This window comes from Podospora pseudocomata, chromosome 4 (genome assembly GCF_035222375.1).
Source record: "Podospora pseudocomata strain CBS 415.72m chromosome 4, whole genome shotgun sequence".
Taxonomy (NCBI): domain Eukaryota; kingdom Fungi; phylum Ascomycota; class Sordariomycetes; order Sordariales; family Podosporaceae; genus Podospora; species Podospora pseudocomata.
Genome location: NC_085888.1, coordinates 2,136,574 through 2,155,170, shown reverse-complemented (window position 1 = coordinate 2,155,170; position 18,597 = coordinate 2,136,574). Strand labels below are relative to the sequence as shown.

The 18,597-nt window shown below is 52.4% G+C and overlaps 4 protein-coding genes across 4 annotated transcripts; all 4 read left to right on the top strand.

Annotated features, from left to right (window-relative positions):
• Positions 1–3,089: 3,089 nt before the first annotated feature.
• QC762_408410 (uncharacterized protein) lies at positions 3,090–5,733 on the top strand. Its single transcript, XM_062890295.1, has 3 exons — positions 3,090–3,662; positions 3,750–3,993; positions 4,085–5,733. Exons 1-3 carry the CDS (start codon positions 3,482–3,484, stop codon positions 4,902–4,904), a joined length of 1,245 nt encoding a protein of 414 aa, XP_062743635.1. The 5' UTR covers positions 3,090–3,481; the 3' UTR covers positions 4,905–5,733.
• Positions 5,734–8,693: 2,960 nt separating this feature from the next.
• QC762_408430 (uncharacterized protein) lies at positions 8,694–10,785 on the top strand. Its single transcript, XM_062890296.1, has 2 exons — positions 8,694–9,094; positions 9,200–10,785. The coding sequence occupies exons 1-2, from the start codon at positions 8,979–8,981 to the stop codon at positions 10,755–10,757; spliced, it is 1,674 nt and encodes a 557-aa protein (XP_062743634.1). The 5' UTR covers positions 8,694–8,978; the 3' UTR covers positions 10,758–10,785.
• Positions 10,786–11,231: 446 nt separating this feature from the next.
• HOF1 (formin-binding protein) lies at positions 11,232–16,002 on the top strand. Its single transcript, XM_062890297.1, has 5 exons — positions 11,232–11,708; positions 11,776–12,249; positions 12,318–12,422; positions 12,484–15,150; positions 15,207–16,002. The coding sequence occupies exons 2-5, from the start codon at positions 12,207–12,209 to the stop codon at positions 15,377–15,379; spliced, it is 2,988 nt and encodes a 995-aa protein (XP_062743633.1). The 5' UTR covers positions 11,232–11,708; positions 11,776–12,206; the 3' UTR covers positions 15,380–16,002.
• A 197-nt stretch (positions 16,003–16,199) lies between these two features.
• On the top strand, positions 16,200–18,266 carry QC762_408450 (uncharacterized protein). The gene is made up of 3 exons (XM_062890298.1): positions 16,200–16,482; positions 16,551–16,834; positions 16,907–18,266. Exons 1-3 carry the CDS (start codon positions 16,480–16,482, stop codon positions 17,961–17,963), a joined length of 1,344 nt encoding a protein of 447 aa, XP_062743632.1. The 5' UTR covers positions 16,200–16,479; the 3' UTR covers positions 17,964–18,266.
• Positions 18,267–18,597: the final 331 nt, after the last annotated feature.

Sequence of the window (18,597 nt, the reverse complement as noted above, 5' to 3'; positions counted from 1 at the left end):
AGACGATTCGATAGAGAGAGAATGGCAAGGTCGAGGTTTATATAAAGGAAGTGACTGTTTAGAAAGTTGTTGTTTCAAAATTTACAGACTGCAAGCCCAAATTTCCACATTCGAATCGTGAACCAAACTTAATGTAGAAGCCATCCAGAAAAAACTGAATCTTTCCCGGCACGTGCAGGCAGATGGGATTTGTTCAGTCAGCCCAGTTCAGAAAAGAAGACGTATAAACCTGGAACCCACAGTTCATGACAACCTCAACATGACAGTTCAATGGCTGTAAGTCAGAACGACGCTGGCGTCACCTAATTCTCATGGGTACTTGGTTGTCACATCTCCCAAATGTTTTCCTGTCATCATGGGTTTCCCTTTGGGGGACTTTTGCCTGGCATTTTGTGCTTCAAGCGTGCTAATAACTTCCAAAGCGAGGCTTCAGACTCAGACATGAGAACTGCTGTTCCGAGGTTGTGGCCCTACGCGGGATGTCTGGTGTTATCTCGACCACAAGTCTGACACACAGGCGCTTCTGAAGTGTAAGTTGTGAAGACTTGCATAGACAACCTTACTTGAATGTATAAGTCAAGTGCCGTGTGAGCCGTTGGCTGGAGACAAGATGCAGCAAAGCCAAGACCACACCATGAGCCTCAGGCTTTCCCTCTCCAAACACTTGCCAAAATGAACCATCGCTTGCAAACTATCATGATATTATCTCTGCCGCCACAAGCGACTCAAATATCTTGTCCTGTTTTGTTTACTTCCTCGCTGTCCTCTCCCCGATCACATGAATTCAGACCGTTGGAGTTCATACTGCCACGACTACCCACATGCGCATACTACTTTAACCGACCCTTATTTAGCTAAAGATACTTAACCCTAGCATTAGCGCTTAAACAAGGAAAAAAAGACCGGATTGTTGTCATGCACCAACTAGCCCAATCGTCTTGTAAGGCGGTGAGCGAAGGTGGTGTGAAACTTGATCGATGTGTGGAAGCGGGATGGATGGTGAGGGGAAACCCAAAAAAAAAAAAGATGGATGAGGGGGAGGGGAACAAGGTCCAGTTCCCAAAGGCGGTGAGTTTCCGAGAAAACCCCAAATTTGTTTCGAGCTCGGTGTAATGTAAATTCCTACCCAATATTTGGTCGGGTTGATTGGTTCCCCGAAGCCGGGACGGGCTGAGAAGAAGAATTTGGGGTGCAGTGTCGCGTGTGGTTTGCTGCTGTCACTGGCTGGGTAAAAAAAAAAAAAAAGTTGGGGTTGCCATGCTCTCCGTTTGTAGGTGTAAGTGAGTGAGCGGCACACTACTGCCAGCCATCTCTTTTCTCTCTCAGCTAAAGTGATCAGTTTATGAGATCATTCGTGTAGGTGATTGGAATGGGCTAATTGGGCTCGAGAGATGAGCGAGAAACAAACTTGATTCTCGGGTCTCGAGAGACAGTGTTTGATGTGGGTATCCTTGAAGGTGGGTTACAGCTGGGACGCTCTGGGTCAGACTTGCATCTGTTGCCTCTGATTGCTCAATCTTGTCTATCGGCAACAGACATACATATTCACATTGATTAATTGATCAACTGGTCGAGACTCTGACTTGGAGTTTAGGGATCTCGGGGTCTCTCCTCTTTCTGAATCAGGGTCGAACATCTGGAACGGCAGTGGGAAATGTCTCATGATGGACGTAAGGGTGGTGGTCGGGTCTCACGTAACGACATCGGCGGTGGTCGGTGCGTTGAAAATCTGAGCGGGGTATGATTGGTGCCCCGCGGCCAAAAGAGGAAATCCAGTCCAATATACGTGCCGTGATTGGCCAGATCTAATTTTCTCGCCGTTCTCTAGCCGGGCCCACTTACCGCAAGAAGCGCCATGGCGGAGGTGGGGGTCTGTGTGTGTAAAAGTGGGGGGGAAGCTGTTAATAAACTGTGGTCCGTGGCAACCAGGCAAACGAACGGTTGTCTGGGGAAGAGGGTTGGTTACAAAAAACTTTGGCGCGGCTGGCGCAGTATATGCCACCAAGTTTATCAAAAATATATATATATATATATATAAAAAAAATTAAAAAAAGAGTCATCCGGGGAAGGCTGGTGGTGCTTGTTGCCTGCTGGTGTGACCGAGTACGGCGTTGGAACCGGTGCTGTGCTGCGGACAAGTCGTCGTGGCAGAATAATGGAGCGCCGTTGAAGAGGCTCGATGATGGGATGGAATTGTTTGCGCTTCGCGTGGTCACGACAACCAGAGTGAGCGAGCCCGGTCTAGTCGGCTTCTGGGACGTTCGTTTTGTGGAGAAAGTCTGGGATATTGCATCAGGGGCGAAGGGAACACTGACAAGGACAAAATCCACCTGCCATCCACTCCGATGCGGCCTTTTCGTCAGTTTTTGGACCCCGAAAAAGTCTTATCATTATCAATCATTCATCTGTCCACCCGGGTCCCGGACGCGAAACACACGACAGCACGTGAGACTCGCGAGATTTTGGTCGAGGCTGCTTGTTGTTTGGTCTGTCGAGATGGTTCTGCCGGTGCTCTTTGTTGATGGCGGGGTCTTGATGTCACAGATCAACGCCAACAACAGGCTATGTATGTAATATGTCCACTGATGCTCTGATGACGGAGCAATTCTGCCTGCCATTGTTCGCCGTGCCTCGGATGAGCGAGAACAGGGTCCTTTTTTGTTTCGACGGGGGGCGATCAGAACTGCCTTTCCTGGTTAACTGCTTCATCTTATTGGCGGATGTCCATTTTCGGCGTGACTGCCCCTCGGAGGCCATGCGATTTCCCCGCGATAACCAACAAACCCAGTCGACCTGAGTTGGTGGTGGTGAGCTCTGACATCGTGAGGGAACACAGGATTCGTGACAGTCAGAAAAATTATGTGGGCCCGCGCAGCTGGATGATGAGGAAGAGCGCAGTCGAGCGCAGCATTGCAGGCAAGAAAGTGCATGCGACTGCAGGTTTTTGCGCACGTCGGGGAGCTTCTTCTTTTTTTTACCCCACCTCTAGCGCCGATTCCCTAGCCCATACCGCCTTTTTAGACGGATTGTGATACCATCCCTGCCGTATCCTGCTGTGGCCCCCCTGTCGCAGCGGTCGTCTAGGGACTTGGCTGCCACTCGCTGGGGTCGCATCGACTGCCGTTGCCCCTTCCATCATCCAAACAGAGCCGGGGAGTCCCACCAACTTTTTTTTTTTCTGCCGTTTTCAATGAAGGGTTCATCCACCACATCCACCACCTCCACCACCTTCCGAACCCTCCGCCTCTCTCCGCCCGCCCATTTTGTTGTCTATTGTCTTCCCTTGCTCTTGTCTTGTTCCAACAAGTGACGGAACGGGTATTTCGTGCTTCCTGCAGGTAACGAAGTGTGAAGCGCGGTTGCAACAAAAAAAGAAAAGAAAAAGAAAAAGAAGGTTTGGTCTGGAGATAGCTTAGTATCTACTACCTACCCACTTCAAACCCTCTCGTTATCTTTTTTTAAAGTCTCGCTGTTGCCCCCGATGGCCCCAACCACAATCATGCGCCCCGAGCGTTCGGAGCGTCCATACAACACTCGTCGCAAGTCGTTGTCGTTGCACTCGTTGGGAATCCACGTTCCTGTAACTCACGCTGCCCGCGCCGCCGCTGCTGCCAGCCGAGCTTCTTCTTCCTCCAACAACCACAACTCTTCTACTCAGTCAAGTATGGCTTCATCAAACACAAAGGAAGCCCCCTCCAGGAGGCTAAAACGCGCGCACACTCAGGATGACGATGATGCGCACACCTCAGAGCCGCTGCCCAAGAGGCGCGATAGCCAGACAGTCAAGTTCGAAGACACTCCCCCGCCATCCCCTCCTGCTGCCCAACAGTCCATCGAGATGGACGAGGAGGACTCGAAACCAATCGACATGGACGCCGTCAACGATGAGATCGTCGAGGCTGTCATCGTTCAGCTCCAAAACACGGGCAACAGACCACACTTGGTGAAGGAGCTCGCTGCTGTCCTCATGCAGCAGCTCAAGATCGTTCAACAGTATGTTTTCCCCCTCTCTCTTTCTCTGAACCGTTTAGAGTTTCGGTCTCCCCCACCTCAGAGTCACTCTTGCTCACCATTTTCCTCTCAGGTCCGCCAACCCGTGCGCCATCATTTCATCAAGGTTAGCCACCTACTTGAAGCGCAGCGGCTGGTCAGCTCAGTCGCCTTGCCCGCTGGCCAAGGAGCTTGAGTCTGTCCACCCAAGGCGCACATACTTTTACCTCACCACCTGCCCGCACCAGCCGCTCCCGGACCCGGCGCAAGCGGCCACCTTGAGCCACCTTGCGCACAGTCGCACCATCATCTCTCCCTCTCTGTCCAGTGGAGCTTCCAACTCTGAGGACGCCGACTCCGACGCCATTCGGCGCCGCGAGCTGTCGCCCAGCCCGGAGGTGGATCTCTCAAGCCCAGAGTTTGATGATATGGATGACGAAATGCCGAGCACGCCTATCGGCTCTTATTCGCTTCCCGGCTTCTGCCTGCCCCCAACCTCTCGCTTCATTGCCCACCACAGCAATGGCCGCAGCAGCAGCCGTCGTGCGGCCTCGCCTCCTCTCGAAAAGGACGAGAAGGAGTTCACTCAGACGGCTACTGGCCTGCAAAAGAGGAAACTCAATGGCGATCTGCTCAGGGCCAACCCGCCTACCATTGTCGAGCCATTGCCCGTCTTGGATCTTGAAAAAGAAGAGGGATCGCTCTTTGGCGGGAACAACACAACCAGCAATAACAATGCGACCAATCTGTCGTTTGTTTCAAGTCCCGCGATCCGGTCTACAATGTACTTCCCCGTCAGCAGGAAAGACCTCGAGACCGAAAGCTGGAATAAATGGGACAGCATGCTGGAGTGGGACCGCAGCCCTGAAAATATCGAGCTTGACGAGCTTGATGGGCTATTGAGCGATTACTGAGCGCGAAGACGCGCAAGGCTCCGGTTTGGTGTACGTATGACAGGATGGGAGCATGCATGACGTTGTGTACGATCTGGGGGTTGGCAGTATTGGCTGTATCCGGGTGATTGCCGGCAGCATTTCCTTTGGGTCACATGTGGCCTGTTACGACTTGTCCGCGATGCTTTACGTTTTTTAACCTTTTCATTATTTCTTTCTTGTTATGTCTCTCTTGGGCGGTTGGTCGGGAACGGACGGCAAAAATGGGCCAGGTCTCCCCATAGACGAAGCTATGTCGTTTGGAACGGTACCATCATGGCGATATTGCATGGCATGGCGTTTTATGACTACTTAGCTGATGTGGGTTGCATATGGCGTTACAGGGGATTTTTACTATCTTGGCTTTTAGTTGGGGGTGGCTTTGCGATCGGTTTCTTTATATCCGGCGTTTATTGTTGGCTTTTTGACGTGTGCTTATGCAGTTTCGACTCTACTCTTTCTGCTCAATCTGGTACCACAAAAGGGGGCGATGGGATCAAAAAAGGAGGGTTTTGTTACGGAGCAGGAAAGGGAGATGGAAGAAGCTCTTGATCTCGAACTCAGCTCTCTCCGTTATTTTGTATTATTATTCAGCCCTCCGAGCAGGACGATGAGGATGGAGTCGTTTTTGGGAGGCAGTTGCTAGATACCACCTACTGGCTATAGACGACAGAGGACGGGAGTGCACGGATCCTTTCTACTCATTGGAGTGATGATGATAGAAAGGAGAAGAAGTGAGACCTAGATGTCCGGCTTGGCTGGAGGCCGTTGGTGCCAAGGGAATGAGGGCGTTAGAAATACAATATAGTCTCCTATCACTTTATCGTTCTCTCAATGACGTCCTTTGGTCGGAAGCAGTACTGCTACCTATCGTAGGAGAGTCTCCTTCCAATCTCCGACGGGCCTTATTCTTGCTGTCCATTTTGTTATAGGTCTCTTTAACATGAGGCCCATCAACTGTACTCTCTGCTTTCTTTTCCAACTTTATAACAGGGTATGGAGCACCCAAGCAAGGCTTGAACAAACAAGTTCGGTTGCATTCTGAAATGAGACGGGCATCTTTAGAGTCGGAGTTGATGATTGGGCACGTCAATGATATTGCCTACAAGCATGTTGACCAGAATTGTTTGGATCATTAGCAACTAAAGCATAACCAACCCACCGCCTTTGCAGATTACAAACGGCTTGTTTGATGACTCGAAAACTATGTCCCGTCTGAGAAACCCATAATTGACAGCGCCAGCGGGGACGAAACTCCCGCGCGCCTGCGAACGCTGATCGAACAGGAGCTGTTTGTGAGCTTTCTGTGGCCTCCGGATCCAGATGGACGCAAGTAGTTACAACGGGACCAACTCACCCAGCTCAATTGGACTCTATTATCCGAGGATCCTACCGTGATGCATCGAAAGATAACTAGCGCGTTCGCTCTCCAACCAGCACTGCCCTAGACTACGAGTTGACGGCTTTTACAACTATGGCAGATTCACTGTCCGGGACGTAGTAACAGGAATAACCATGCACATCCTGAGAGGATTCTTGATGATGTGTGCTTCGTCCATGGCATGGAGGCCAAACTTGAAAGGGTGGTGCGGCACAGTAAACAAGATGAGGCGGAGGCGTGGACCTAGAGAGTGTGTCATGGAGGGGTCAGAGATGCCTGATCCCCTTTCACAACGACAGTTGCTTGGTAGCTCGGATGGTGGAAAAGCGTCGCTGAGATGGGGGATCTTGGGCTGCTGTTTGGTGAATGGTGCGTGTTTGCGGGTGGTTTTGGTGGATGACTTTGGTTGGAATGAGATGGTGATATATAGGGGATTTTATCCGGTTTTTTTATTTTGTCTAGCTCAAAAAACTTTGGATCGTTTGTCTATTTGCCAGTGATACAAATACACGAGAGTACTCCATCACACATATCTGCCTTTTGTTATTCAGATCGTACACATTTCCTCATCACTCCCAATCCTACACATCACTTCCCTTCCCCCTCCTCCTTCACCCTCAACTCCAACACCACCGTCGTACCCGCATGATACCACGGCCTATCCATCCTCACCACCTCCAACCTCCCCCCCAGCTCCTCACTCGCCCCCTTCACCAACCCCTCAATATCCCTATTCCACCAACACCCAAACTTCTGAAAATGCCCCGGCGCGTACTTGTCTAGCAGTCCATTAATCCACCCAAACCAACCCCTCCCATGCTCCAGCAACAAAATCCTCCCCGTCCCGGGCACCACCCTCCCCGCCATCTTCACCAGCAACCCCTGTGGATCCTTCACCGAACAAAGCCCGAAACTCTGAATAACCGTATCATACCTCTCCCTCCCCCTTGGCAGTCCCGCCTCTGCATCCCCAAGCAGTAACTGAACCCTCCCATCCAGCGCAGCAACCACCGGCACGACCTCCTCAGGGTTCGTCAGTTTTGGGTAGGGCTCAGCCCTCTTCTTAGCCATCACCTGCCTCAACCCCGGCACTGACTCCCTTAGTCGATTGCGTGCAACAGACAACATCTCAGGCGAGACATCCACCGCCGTATATGACAAAACCTCACCCTCCATCCCCCCCACCCTCCTCTCACCAGCCGTAACCTTGGACTTTGTCCCATACCCCCACGAACTCCCCCTTTTAATATCCAATATCTTCGCCATCCTACTCCTCGCCTTGGCGAGCTGCTCCTCGGGGGAGTATTCCTCGAACGGGTGAACTACATACTCCCAGCTGTAATACGGCAGATTTCTCCCCGTGCCACAAGCTACTTCCAAGACGTGGCCTTTGGCGCGGCTGGCGAGGTAGGTTCTGTTGGCGGTGATACGGGAGAGACTTTCGGAGGTGTTGAGTGAGGTGTCGAATTCGAGGGCGGAGACGGGGGTTAATGAGGGGGGTAGGCCAGTTGGGGGGCAGCAGGAGGGGTGGGGTTGGGGGAGGGATGGGCCGAGGGGGTCGAGGTCGGAGACGGGGGTTTTTGAAGGTGTTTGTTACTACTGCCGAGATGTACAAGGAGGCGAGGAAGGCGACTGCGAGGGCGCCGTAGAGGGGTATTTTGCGGTGGCGTTGGATGTTTTCTTCTAGGGTGAGGGGGGGTTTTGAGGTGGGGTTGTCGTCGCGGTAGAGGGAGAGTTTTGGTTTTGGGGGGACGAAGTTGTTCGGTGGGGGGAGGGGGGACTTTTTGGAGCGGAGGGGGCTTTGGGGTGGCGAGGGTGGTGAGGATGGTGATGGTTTTCGTTTGGCGTATTGGAGGGCTGAAGAGAGGCTTAATTGGCGGGAGTAGCTGGACATGTTGGAAGGTGAATAGAGGTGAGGGTGTAATGAGAAGGGTGTCCTTGAGGACAGCCTTAGTCGGGAGGCCATGGTTGTGGTGTGAGAGAGGGGTGATGGGTGTTGCCCAGTTCTCATATAAGTCCGGGTACGGGATCCGGTGGTGGCCTGGGCGGGTGTGGTGTGAGCTCTCACTCACCCTTGATGGTCATTTGTGAAGCTTGAGTGAGCCAGAGCTTTCCGGCCAATCAAACTCTTGTTGAGTGTCGAATGTGGATATTACATAATCAACGCTCACCACGGTGAAGGCCCACCTTGTCAGGTCATGGACAAAATAATTAATGCCTTGGAAGATAATCGACAGACCTGAGAAAATGGTTAGCATGCCTCTTGACTGTCTTTCAAGGCCTCTCAACTCTATTGAAATGCCTGTTAATATCTTCGAAGGCCTATTAATATGTTTTGAAAGCCTTTTTAATATATTTTCAAGGCCTTTTGATACGTGTTCAAGGCCTATCAACTATCCCTAAAGGCCTGTTAATTATGTTTGAAGGCCTGTTGGTTGTCTTTCAAGGCCTTGCTATCTTGTTGCAGGTCTTTCTCTGTCAACGATGCCACCCCCCCACCTTCCCGCACACGGCTCCACAGGTGCCTAGATTCCCCACACAAAGATAGCCAGGGGTATCCTGATTCGCCCCTTCTCCTGACACTCACACGCGACCATCACTTCGTCTTCACGACATTTCTCACGAAGACGTCTACCGGCCTCATCGTTTTCCAGGCAGTCAGTCACATTGCAAAGATGGCTACCCAACAGGATCTCCAAGAACTCATACGGCTCATGACCGTCACAAGAAAAATGCCCATGCTCCAAGCTATGACATCAATCAAAGCCCTCCAGGCAGTTGATCTCAGGAGGTGAGCTATCGGCTTGATTTTGAGCCTCGACCTCATATTCGTTTGGGAATATACGACTTTATCGACATCTATACCGATTCAATATCAACTAACAAGTCAAAACAGCATCAAACAAATATCCGAAGCGTCCCTCCCCACCGTTCAGGAAGCTCTCAAAGACGACAAGGTCGCACGCGCTCTCCAAAACGCCTGCAAGGCCGTCATCAAGAGAAATGCCACACAGTCATCATCACCACCCTCTGGCGGCGGTGTTCTCAAGCGTGGATCATCAATATCATCCACATCACCGGTATCCAAACGCGCCAAAAGCGACGTTTTCATGACTGGCCCTGTTGAAATGACCCCCCAGGAATTGGAGGCTTCCCTGGAGCTGCCAATATGCACAGACGAGGATACTATAAAGGAGACGGTCATCGAAACTAACCGGGCGCCACTCGTACTTGCCTTTGCGGTGGAGATGCTTAGATATACCATGCCTGAGCAGCCGTTATCGAGTAGACTCAGCCTCGGTCAGGCGGTGGTGAGCGCCAACTCTCGGTCCAAGGCTGTGAGTTTGGGACTGGACAAAGGCCCCAGTGCGGATCAGGAGGGGTATGGGGAAGGTCAGCCGAGGGTGAAGGTAATGGGTAGGGAGGTTGCGGTTCTCAAAAGGAGTGGGTATGAGTGGAAAGGTGAGGAAAGGTCCGGCGACGAAAAAAAGGATGGAGCGGGAGGGTCACAGGAGACGAGTGCAACGACGGCCTCGACGCTGGACCCGACGCCTACACCTACGGCTACTTGGTCTACGAGCCCGCCGATTATTATGAAGGACTCCAAGTTTGTGGCGAGGGCCATTCATTTAACGTCACCGTCGCAGAGGAAGTACTTGATGGAGAGCTTGATGCATAATCACCCTGAGTTGAAGAGTGCAACGCATAATGCCTGGGCTTTCCGGCTGAAGCCGCCTGAGAATGCGAATTGGCTCACTCAGAGGACCATGAGGGAGGAGTCGTTTGATGATGGGGAGACTGGGTGTGGGGATCTCATGCTGAAGGTTATGCGGGAGGCTGGGGCGGTCGATACACTCGTCGTTCTCACCCGTTGGTTCGGAGGGACGATGTTAGGGCCGGACAGGTGGAGGTTGATGAGAAATGCGGTTACGTCTGCGCTCGGTGAACGAATGCGAAAGACGGGAGGAAGTATTTCACTCGGAGGCGAGGCTCTTTGGGGCCTGGATCTCGAGGCCATGAGAAAAGCCCAGCCTGGGACCACAGTTGGAGGTTACGGGTCAGGCAAGCAGCTGCAGCCGCTAACCCATGTGGTGGGGATGCATATTCACCGGCCCGAGGCGGCCAGATCGTATCTGCTGAGGAGTTTTGGGAAGCCATCACCACCGCCAGCCGACGAAACAGCGACGAGCCCTTCCAAGAAAAAAGCGGTGCATAAAACGGCCAAAGTACTGGAGGCGGAGAGGGAGGAGAACTTGGGGTTGTTGCTTGGGGCGTTGAGATTGCTTTTTGATAGCTGGGCGGATCATCTTGATGTGGCAGAACTCGATAGGAGGACGTGGGCTTGGTACTGCGCCATTCGTCCAGAGGTGGATAGTGGCCCAAATGGCTGGGGTGGGAAGGGGTCGGTGAAGTTGGTGGATCTTCTAAAGCTGAGACGAGGGGATCAGTCATGAATTTTGAGATCAGGAAAAAGAATCCCAACTTGAGGTTTGACCATACTGTGTAATTGTATTGAGTTTTGGCAGAGCTTCCCACCTCATATCCTGAAGATTTCATGATCTGGTCGACCATACACATACCAAATCAATGTCCAAAGCGCCTCTCTCTATAGTCCAAACATCTCTTAAACTAAACTAGACAAGTCCTCCCGAGCCCTTCAAAGCCATACTATACTAAGTCTTAAGCTTTCTTCATATAAGTAGTAAACAAGGCTGAATGGGAGAGTACGGTGGTTTTACGGCCTTGACCAGGATGATTTGGGGGAAAGAACGAACGAAGGGTCACTTTGGGGAAGGAACGAACAAGGTCGTATTAAAGGAAGGAGCGCACTGTGAAAGCCAAAAGCAAACAAAGAAATGCAGTCGTTCTCTTCCCTCTTTTCGTATTCTGCAGCTATCACGATTAACAATCGCCCGCAAGCCCAAGATGATGCCGTTGGGGGTTGCGTTGACCCGATTGTTAAAGGCCTGGGCGACTGCGGTTAGAGACGACATAGTGGGCTTGCGGGCGAGAGATCTTTTGCCACCTGCCCAAGCACCCATAAGCCGAGCGACTTTGGTTGCTGCGACTCAACTACCAGTGATGTTGATTGAGCTGGAACCCGAGCGATAGACGCTTAGGACCCGTCAATACCTAAAGAAGCACAATTTTGACCTTGGATAATGTGCCCCTTTCCGAAGAAGGCGGATCTGAGCACCACGTTGTTAGCGCAGGACAGCCAACGAATAGGGAGCAATCGAGCAAGGCTTTCCCAGCCCCTCCTTAACACATCATCAGCTCGTGAGGGTCTTCCCACTTTTCTGTCTGACCCACGACGACAATTCCCTCTCCAGAAACCATCCTCAATCTTGACAAAAGGCCTTGAGTTTGGTTTACCGTCGCCAAAACACCACAAAAGCAAGAAAGTGAGTAAAAGTCCCCCGCTAACCATCATTTCTTCAATGGTGGGGGAGGGCTGATCATGCAAGTCAGAGCGGCTCGGCGCTTGTGCAGTGTGGTTGCCCCTCGCGACCAACCCATCCAACCCGGCGTCAGCGGCAAAGGAAGTCAACACTTGTGCAGCAGGAAACCAAGAACTGTTGCTCTCTTTCCCTTTCTTCAACACCCATTATACATTCCAGATCCAACCCCCCCTTCTTAACTCACCCGGCATATTGAAACTGTCTTTACCAGCCCTTTTACCGCAGCGGCAATCTTCCTTTTGTGTGTCTTGTCTCGCTGGCCGACTTTGCGCGCGGGTTTTCCATATCGATTTTTGCAACACTATATCAGATTGAAGAGCACATTGCCCGCGACGCTGCGGCGCCATAGCAAAATTTCCTAGTGTTTTCCGGGGATTTACACTTGAAGCAGAAAGGAGAAATACCTAGGTCAATTTCAGTTTCGCTTCTCCGTCAGGCGCCATGACGGCCGATTACAACGATGGGCCGGCCGTCGCCCTTTCTTGTAAGTTTGATGGAGCTGGACAGCTTCGGAAGGGGGATTCAACGACTGACTTTTTCCGATAATAATAGTCGCCAACAACTTCTGGGGTAAAGACGATGCTGGTGTCGGACCCCTGCTCGAGCGCATGGCAAACGCCAAGCTCACATGCGATGAACTCAAGAACTTCTACAGCGGTGAGTTTCTCTCCTTTTCAGGCCAGGTGAGAATCGACTGACAGTCAGGGAAAAAAAACAGCCCGCGCATCTATCGAAGACGATTACGCCCGAAAACTACTCTCGCTATGCCGCAAGAACCTGGGTTCGCAGGAGACGGGGACTTTGAGACAGTCGCTGGATATTGTCCGGGCTGAAGTCGAGTCGATGGGCAAACAGCATCAGCATATCGCGCAGCAAATGAAGAGCGAACTCGAGGAACCCCTGGCTGCGTTTGCTGGTGGGATGAAGGAGCGACGAAAGATTGTGCAGAACACGGTGGAGAAGCTGCTCAAGACCAAGGTGCAGCAGACGCAGATGGTCAACAAGACGAGAGACAAGTACGAGCAGGAGTGTCTCAAGATCAAGGGCTACCTCGCGCAAGGGCACATGGTCATGGGCCAAGAGGAGAGAAAGAATAAGGCGAAGTTGGAGAAGACACAGATCAGCTTGGCTGCCTCCAACGCCGAGTACGAGGCTGCGGTCAGGGCGCTGGAGGAGACAACGGCGAGGTGGAACAGGGAGTGGAAGGCGGCGGCTGACAAGTTCCAGGATTTAGAGGAGGAGCGCTTGGATTTCACCAAGAGCAGCCTCTGGCAGTTTGCGAATATTGCATCGACTGTCTGCGTTAGTGACGACTCTTCCTGCGAAAAGATCAGGCTGTCCCTGGAACATATGGAGGTGGAGAAGGACATAATAACGTTCATCACCGAGAAGGGGACTGGTCAGGAGATCCCAGATGCGCCAAAGTACATCAACTTTTGCCGGGGGGATATGGATTCCCAGTCGGAGGTGTCGGACGATGATAATTATTCGGTCGCGCAGTTTTCGAGGAGTATAAACCCGGCTTTCCGCTCTTCGTCGCCACAACCCTCGACTTTTGAGTCTCATCACGATCCGAACTCGGCATTGGCACGGAAGCTTCATGGTGATCCTGAGCCGGCACGAGGCCAAGCGGCGGCGTTGCCTCAGAAGGCGATTGCTGCTGCGGTCCCGGTTATTCCCCAGCAAGACTTGAAACAAGATCAACGGAGGGCAGCGCCTAGAGGCTATCAGTCTCCTCAAGCCAGCAACATGGACTACGACCCCAACGAGTTCGCGCCTGTTCCTCACGATCCCTACCCAATGGATGGCATGACCATGCTCTGCCGGCCCACAGCTTCAGACCTCAGCACGGCGCCATCTGCCACATCAGCCCGACCCTCTAGCAGAGGCTCCCACAGCGAGACGTCCTTCTCTAGTCAAGAACCGCCCCAGCAAGCCATGGCGCCCGTCAAACAGCAGCAGCAGCAGCCACCAGCCCAACAGCGCCAACCCCCTGTCCAACAACAGCAACAGCAACCACCTCAACAACTCCAACAACAGCAACAGCCCCAACAAGGCAGTGAGTCCCCCGACAAAAAGGTCATCAAGAAGAAGAGCGGGTTCTTTGGAAACAACAGTCCCTTCCGCAGAAAGAGCACCAAGGAAGTCGCCCCCAACAGCAGAAACACCTGGCACCCCACCAACAACCAGCGTCCCCAGCTCACGGGGGCTTTTAACAAGAGCAACGACCAGGTCATCACCCCCGACCGAAGCGTCAGTCCCGATCCCATTGCTGCCAATGCTAGCCTCGCACTCAACGTGGGAGGAAACGTCTTCCAGGTTGACGACACTGCTCGTCAAAAACAGCAAGCTTCGCCGGCTACACCAGAAGACGACCCAATTGCTATGGCGCTTGCGGAGCTGAAGGGGGTGACGTCGGGGAGTAACAAGATGAATGGTAGCGGTGGTGGGGGAAGGGTGTCGGCAGATCACTATCATGGTATTGCCACGCCCGCTCCTGGAGGGAGGTCGGGAGCGATGAGTGTAAGCGGGAACAGCGCTGTTGTTGCTGCCATGAGGGGGACGCCGCCGCCAAGTTATGATCAGCAGGTTCAGGTTCAGCGGTTGGGGGTGCCGCCGCCGGCGGTCACGTCCAAGGCGATGAAGGCGGCTTCGGAGAAGTTTCAGACGCAGACGAGGAGCTTGTTTGATGGGGGACGGCCGGGGTCTGGGGGGGGTGGTGGGGGGGATTATGCTAGGAGTATGTCGAGGCCGGGGACGAGGGGGAATGATACGGTCAGGGCGGCGAGTCCGGCGCCGACGAGGAGTGCTAGTCCTAGACCGGGGTCGAGGGCTAGTCCCAGTGTCGGGTATGGGAATGGGAGTGCGAGTCCGAATATGTTTTCGAGTTCGACGGGGAGTCAGCATCAGAGTCAGCAGCATCGGGGGTCTGTGTCGTCACAGCAGCAGCATAGGGGGAGTTATTCTGGTCGGTATGAGCAGCCCGGGAGGGGGTCGCCGAGCGTGATGGGTGACGGGAGGAGTGCGAGCCCGGCGCCGTATAGTCAGAGGCCGGCGAGTAGTATGTCGGGACACCAGAATCATTCGATGGCGCTTTCGGTGGCGGGGTCGATCCCGACGGGTGGTGGTGGGGATGAGGGGAGTTTGTATGGGGGGAGTCAGAGGGGGAGGCATGGGAGGAGCAATACGGCCGGGAACGTCAGGGCGGGGAGCAGTGGGAATGTGGTGGCGAGCAATATGAGTTTGTATGAGGGGAGTGGTGGGAATGGAGGGGCGAGCAGGGCGAGGAGCAAGAGTGTTGCTGCTGGGGGGGCTGGGGGGAGGGATAGGCAGGTGGGAGATCCGGGGACGTATACTAGGGATGGGAGGGCTATTATGCATTTTGGTGAGTTTAACGGTGACAAGTTCATTTGGGGGGATGTTGGCTAACGTTGGTTGTAGCTCGAGCACTGTATATGTACCAAGCGGCGATTCCGGAGGAGCTGGGGTTTGCAAAGGGGGATGTTTTGGCTGTGTTGAGGCATCAGGATGATGGGTGGTGGGAGGCGACGGTGCAGGGTGGGAATGGGCAGGTTGGGTTGGTGCCCAGTAACTATTTGCAGCCTCTGAGTTAGGGGAGTTGAACAGGGCAAAGGAGATATGATGGGGAAAGGAGAAGATGGCGAGAGGAGGATAGTAGGAGGTTATGGGATGGAGGTGGAAAAGAAGATGTGGGAAAGGGGTGAATCCCTCCGACTTCTTCACGGCGGTATGGTTGGGGTTGGGTTGGGTTGGTGGATCTGTCATGGTTTGCTTATAATGATGGGGGATACCAAGGGCTTGGGTTGGACTTAAGAAGGGGATGGTGACGATTTGGGATGTCTGAAATGTGTACATGGAACGATGGGGTTTTGTATTGGGGATTTTTGCTCGAGCGAGCTTGTTCTGATTTTGATTGATGGATTCTTTTTCACTTTTTTTCTTTTTCAGCTTGTTTTCTTATGCTTGGGATCATTTTCCGGTTACTGCTACTACGACTACCCCATTGCTATGTTGTTGTTTAGTTTTAAGACAGAGATGGAAATAAACGTGGTCTATCCAGTTGCATGTGCGTCGGGAGAGATGTTTATCTTTCCTGCTACCAGGCCGGTAGTAGTTCGTACCATCGGAGTCATCAGTTGTTGACAGATGGGCGTTTACGCCATCTTCTCGTGTTCTTTGAACACACTCAGACGACCATGTTCCAGTTACGCTTTCATTCAGCCACACCAAAGGTTACCGCAACGACGTGAAGTTCTTCGCAAGACCCAAGTAGTGGATATCGGATATTGGATGCCAAGACCCATGTGAAGCGCTAAGTTGGGATGACATCAGGCGCTGCAGGGATGCCACAAAGTGGGTGGGGGGGGGGAGGATGAAAGCTCCTGGTCCCTAGCTCTTCCCCCAAACAGCCAGCTGCAATTTCGCACTTCACATGCCAATGAGAATGCGCCTGACATTTTTCGTGTGTGAGTGAAGTTACCTCAGTTGGGCAGGAACCACGGAACGGACACGGTATGTGGTAATAAAGAGAGGGCAGCGAATTCCTCCAGACGATTTCAGCATCACATCTTAATATTACATCCGGAGAATGAACCACGTTTGGTAGAGAGAGCGACAACCACCACAAGCTGGAGATACACTAGGTTTTTTTTTGATCCACGCGAGGCCATTGGATCCAGGTAATTGTGACAAGATGGTACGCGTCGCCCTCCCTTGAGTTTCATAAGTTCTCTATCTGGATCGCTAACCTTTTGATGTGGCCAGGCCCAACGCAACACTGTTGCCGCCGGCGAAGACGACGAATTTGCCCTCCTATCCCACCAATGGAGCCAGATCACATCCGGGCTCCGCGCGTTGTTGAGGGAGACGAAGAAGGGGGTTGTTTACCTGTTGACGTCTAGGACTGTTCAGAGGAGTTTGATATGGTCGATTTTGCTACTCACCGCGGCTGTCATACTATATCTTGTTGCTGCGGTGGTCTACGTGGCCTCTTACTATGTTTACCTGCCCAAACAGGTGCATGAGCAGGAGGTTTATCTGCATTATGGGTGTGCTCTCTTGCCTCTCTCTCCCTTCTCCCCTGTTTTTCTTAGAAGTCTGTGGCTGACTGTTGATGGCAGATACGGCCAAAACCCGGTCGCGTTAACAAGCCTGAAGCTCCTCCCTGACCAACCGTACGATATATCGGTTTCGTTGACGCTGCCTCTGACGCCGGAGAATACAAAGAGGGGGAATTTCATGGTGCTGATCCACTTGCTGGATACGGACCTGACGGAGCACACACCTGCTGGGGGGGCGGGGATGTATAATCCTGTTGTGTTGATGGATAAGACGACCGGGCAGACGGATTTGGTGACGAGTCTCAGTTTGGGGCCGTTGATGAAGTCCTCGACGGTGTTATTGACAAGTGCGAGGCCGGCAATTATTCCTTATACTGATCCGTTGGTTTCGTTGGCGAAGAGGATATTGTTTTTGCCGTATCACGTGTTGTTTACGCAACGGGCGGATGCTACGATGTTGGAGGTGAAGATGGTGGAGGGGGTGGCTTTTGGGAGTGGGAGGGGTGACTCTTGGTTGAGAAAGGGGCAGGGACAGGGGGAGAAGATGCCAAGGAGTATGGTGGTGGAGGTGCAGGCTGGGCAGGGATTGGGGGTATATGAATGCCGGGTCGAAATTGTGGCCAGGTTGAGGGGATTGAGGTGGGTGATGTATGAATGGCGTATCCTGTCGTTTTTTGGAATCACGGGGCTGTTTTGGGCGGTGGAGATGGGGTGTTTGGCGTTGGGGATTCTGCTTCTCGGGGGTATTCGTGGTAGCGATCAACAAAAGCAGATTGAAGACTGGGAACCGAGACAGGAACCGACGCTGGAACGGAGTCTGATTAAGGAGGAAGATGAGATGTCGGATACGGAAAGAACATTTCCTACTGGGACGGGAGAACCGCCGTTGAGGTATGAGAGTTCGTCGGCGCTGGAGGGGAAGATTAAGAAGGAGGAAGGCGACGAGGGATTGGACCTCTTAATGACCAAATTGCCAGATTTTGGTGAACAGGGGGATGATGAGGAGGATGGGGAGGGGAGCGATTGGAAGGACTCGGGCATTGGGACGAGTACGAATTATAGTGATGCTGCAAAAGGGGAGGCAGGGCCGAGGAGGAGAAGGGTGAGTAAGTCATAATGGGGGCTTATCATTTTCATTTATGGAAGATTAGGGGAGGTTGGAGCTTTGCGGTCAGACCTATACACAGCCATACGAAGTATAGCGATACTCTTCACATAGCGATATGATCGGCCAAACGGTGGTTCAATATGTGGCCAGAGCGATATTTTGGGCATTCAGAGAGTCGTTAGTTTTTAGTGCCAAGCCCCCATAATGATTTATCTTGGTTTAATTGAAGAGGTTAGGAACCAGGTGGCCTGCCGGAGTGTCTGCCGCTTATTTATACACTGGGATACTAAATGGCAAACGAAACGATACCCATAAAGTTACAGGTGTTTGCAAAATCATGTAGGTTTATCAGTCTAATTCTAACACATTCTAGCATCTAAGCTTAAGACAACAGTACGGCAAACCAAGCCATCTTTTCCACCACTGAAGGTTTTCTCTCTTCCTTAGACTTTGATTCTGTGTTAAACTTTCTCTCATGTGCTGAACTTTCCATAGTGGCTTGAAGTCTTTTGCTCTCTGTAGAGTTTAGCAAATCTATAAAGCCACCCTTCCTCACACCCAGCCCACACTTTTCCTCCTTACCCGACACATCACACTTAGCTGCCTCTCTCAACTGCCAATCTTTTCCATACCTGACATCTTC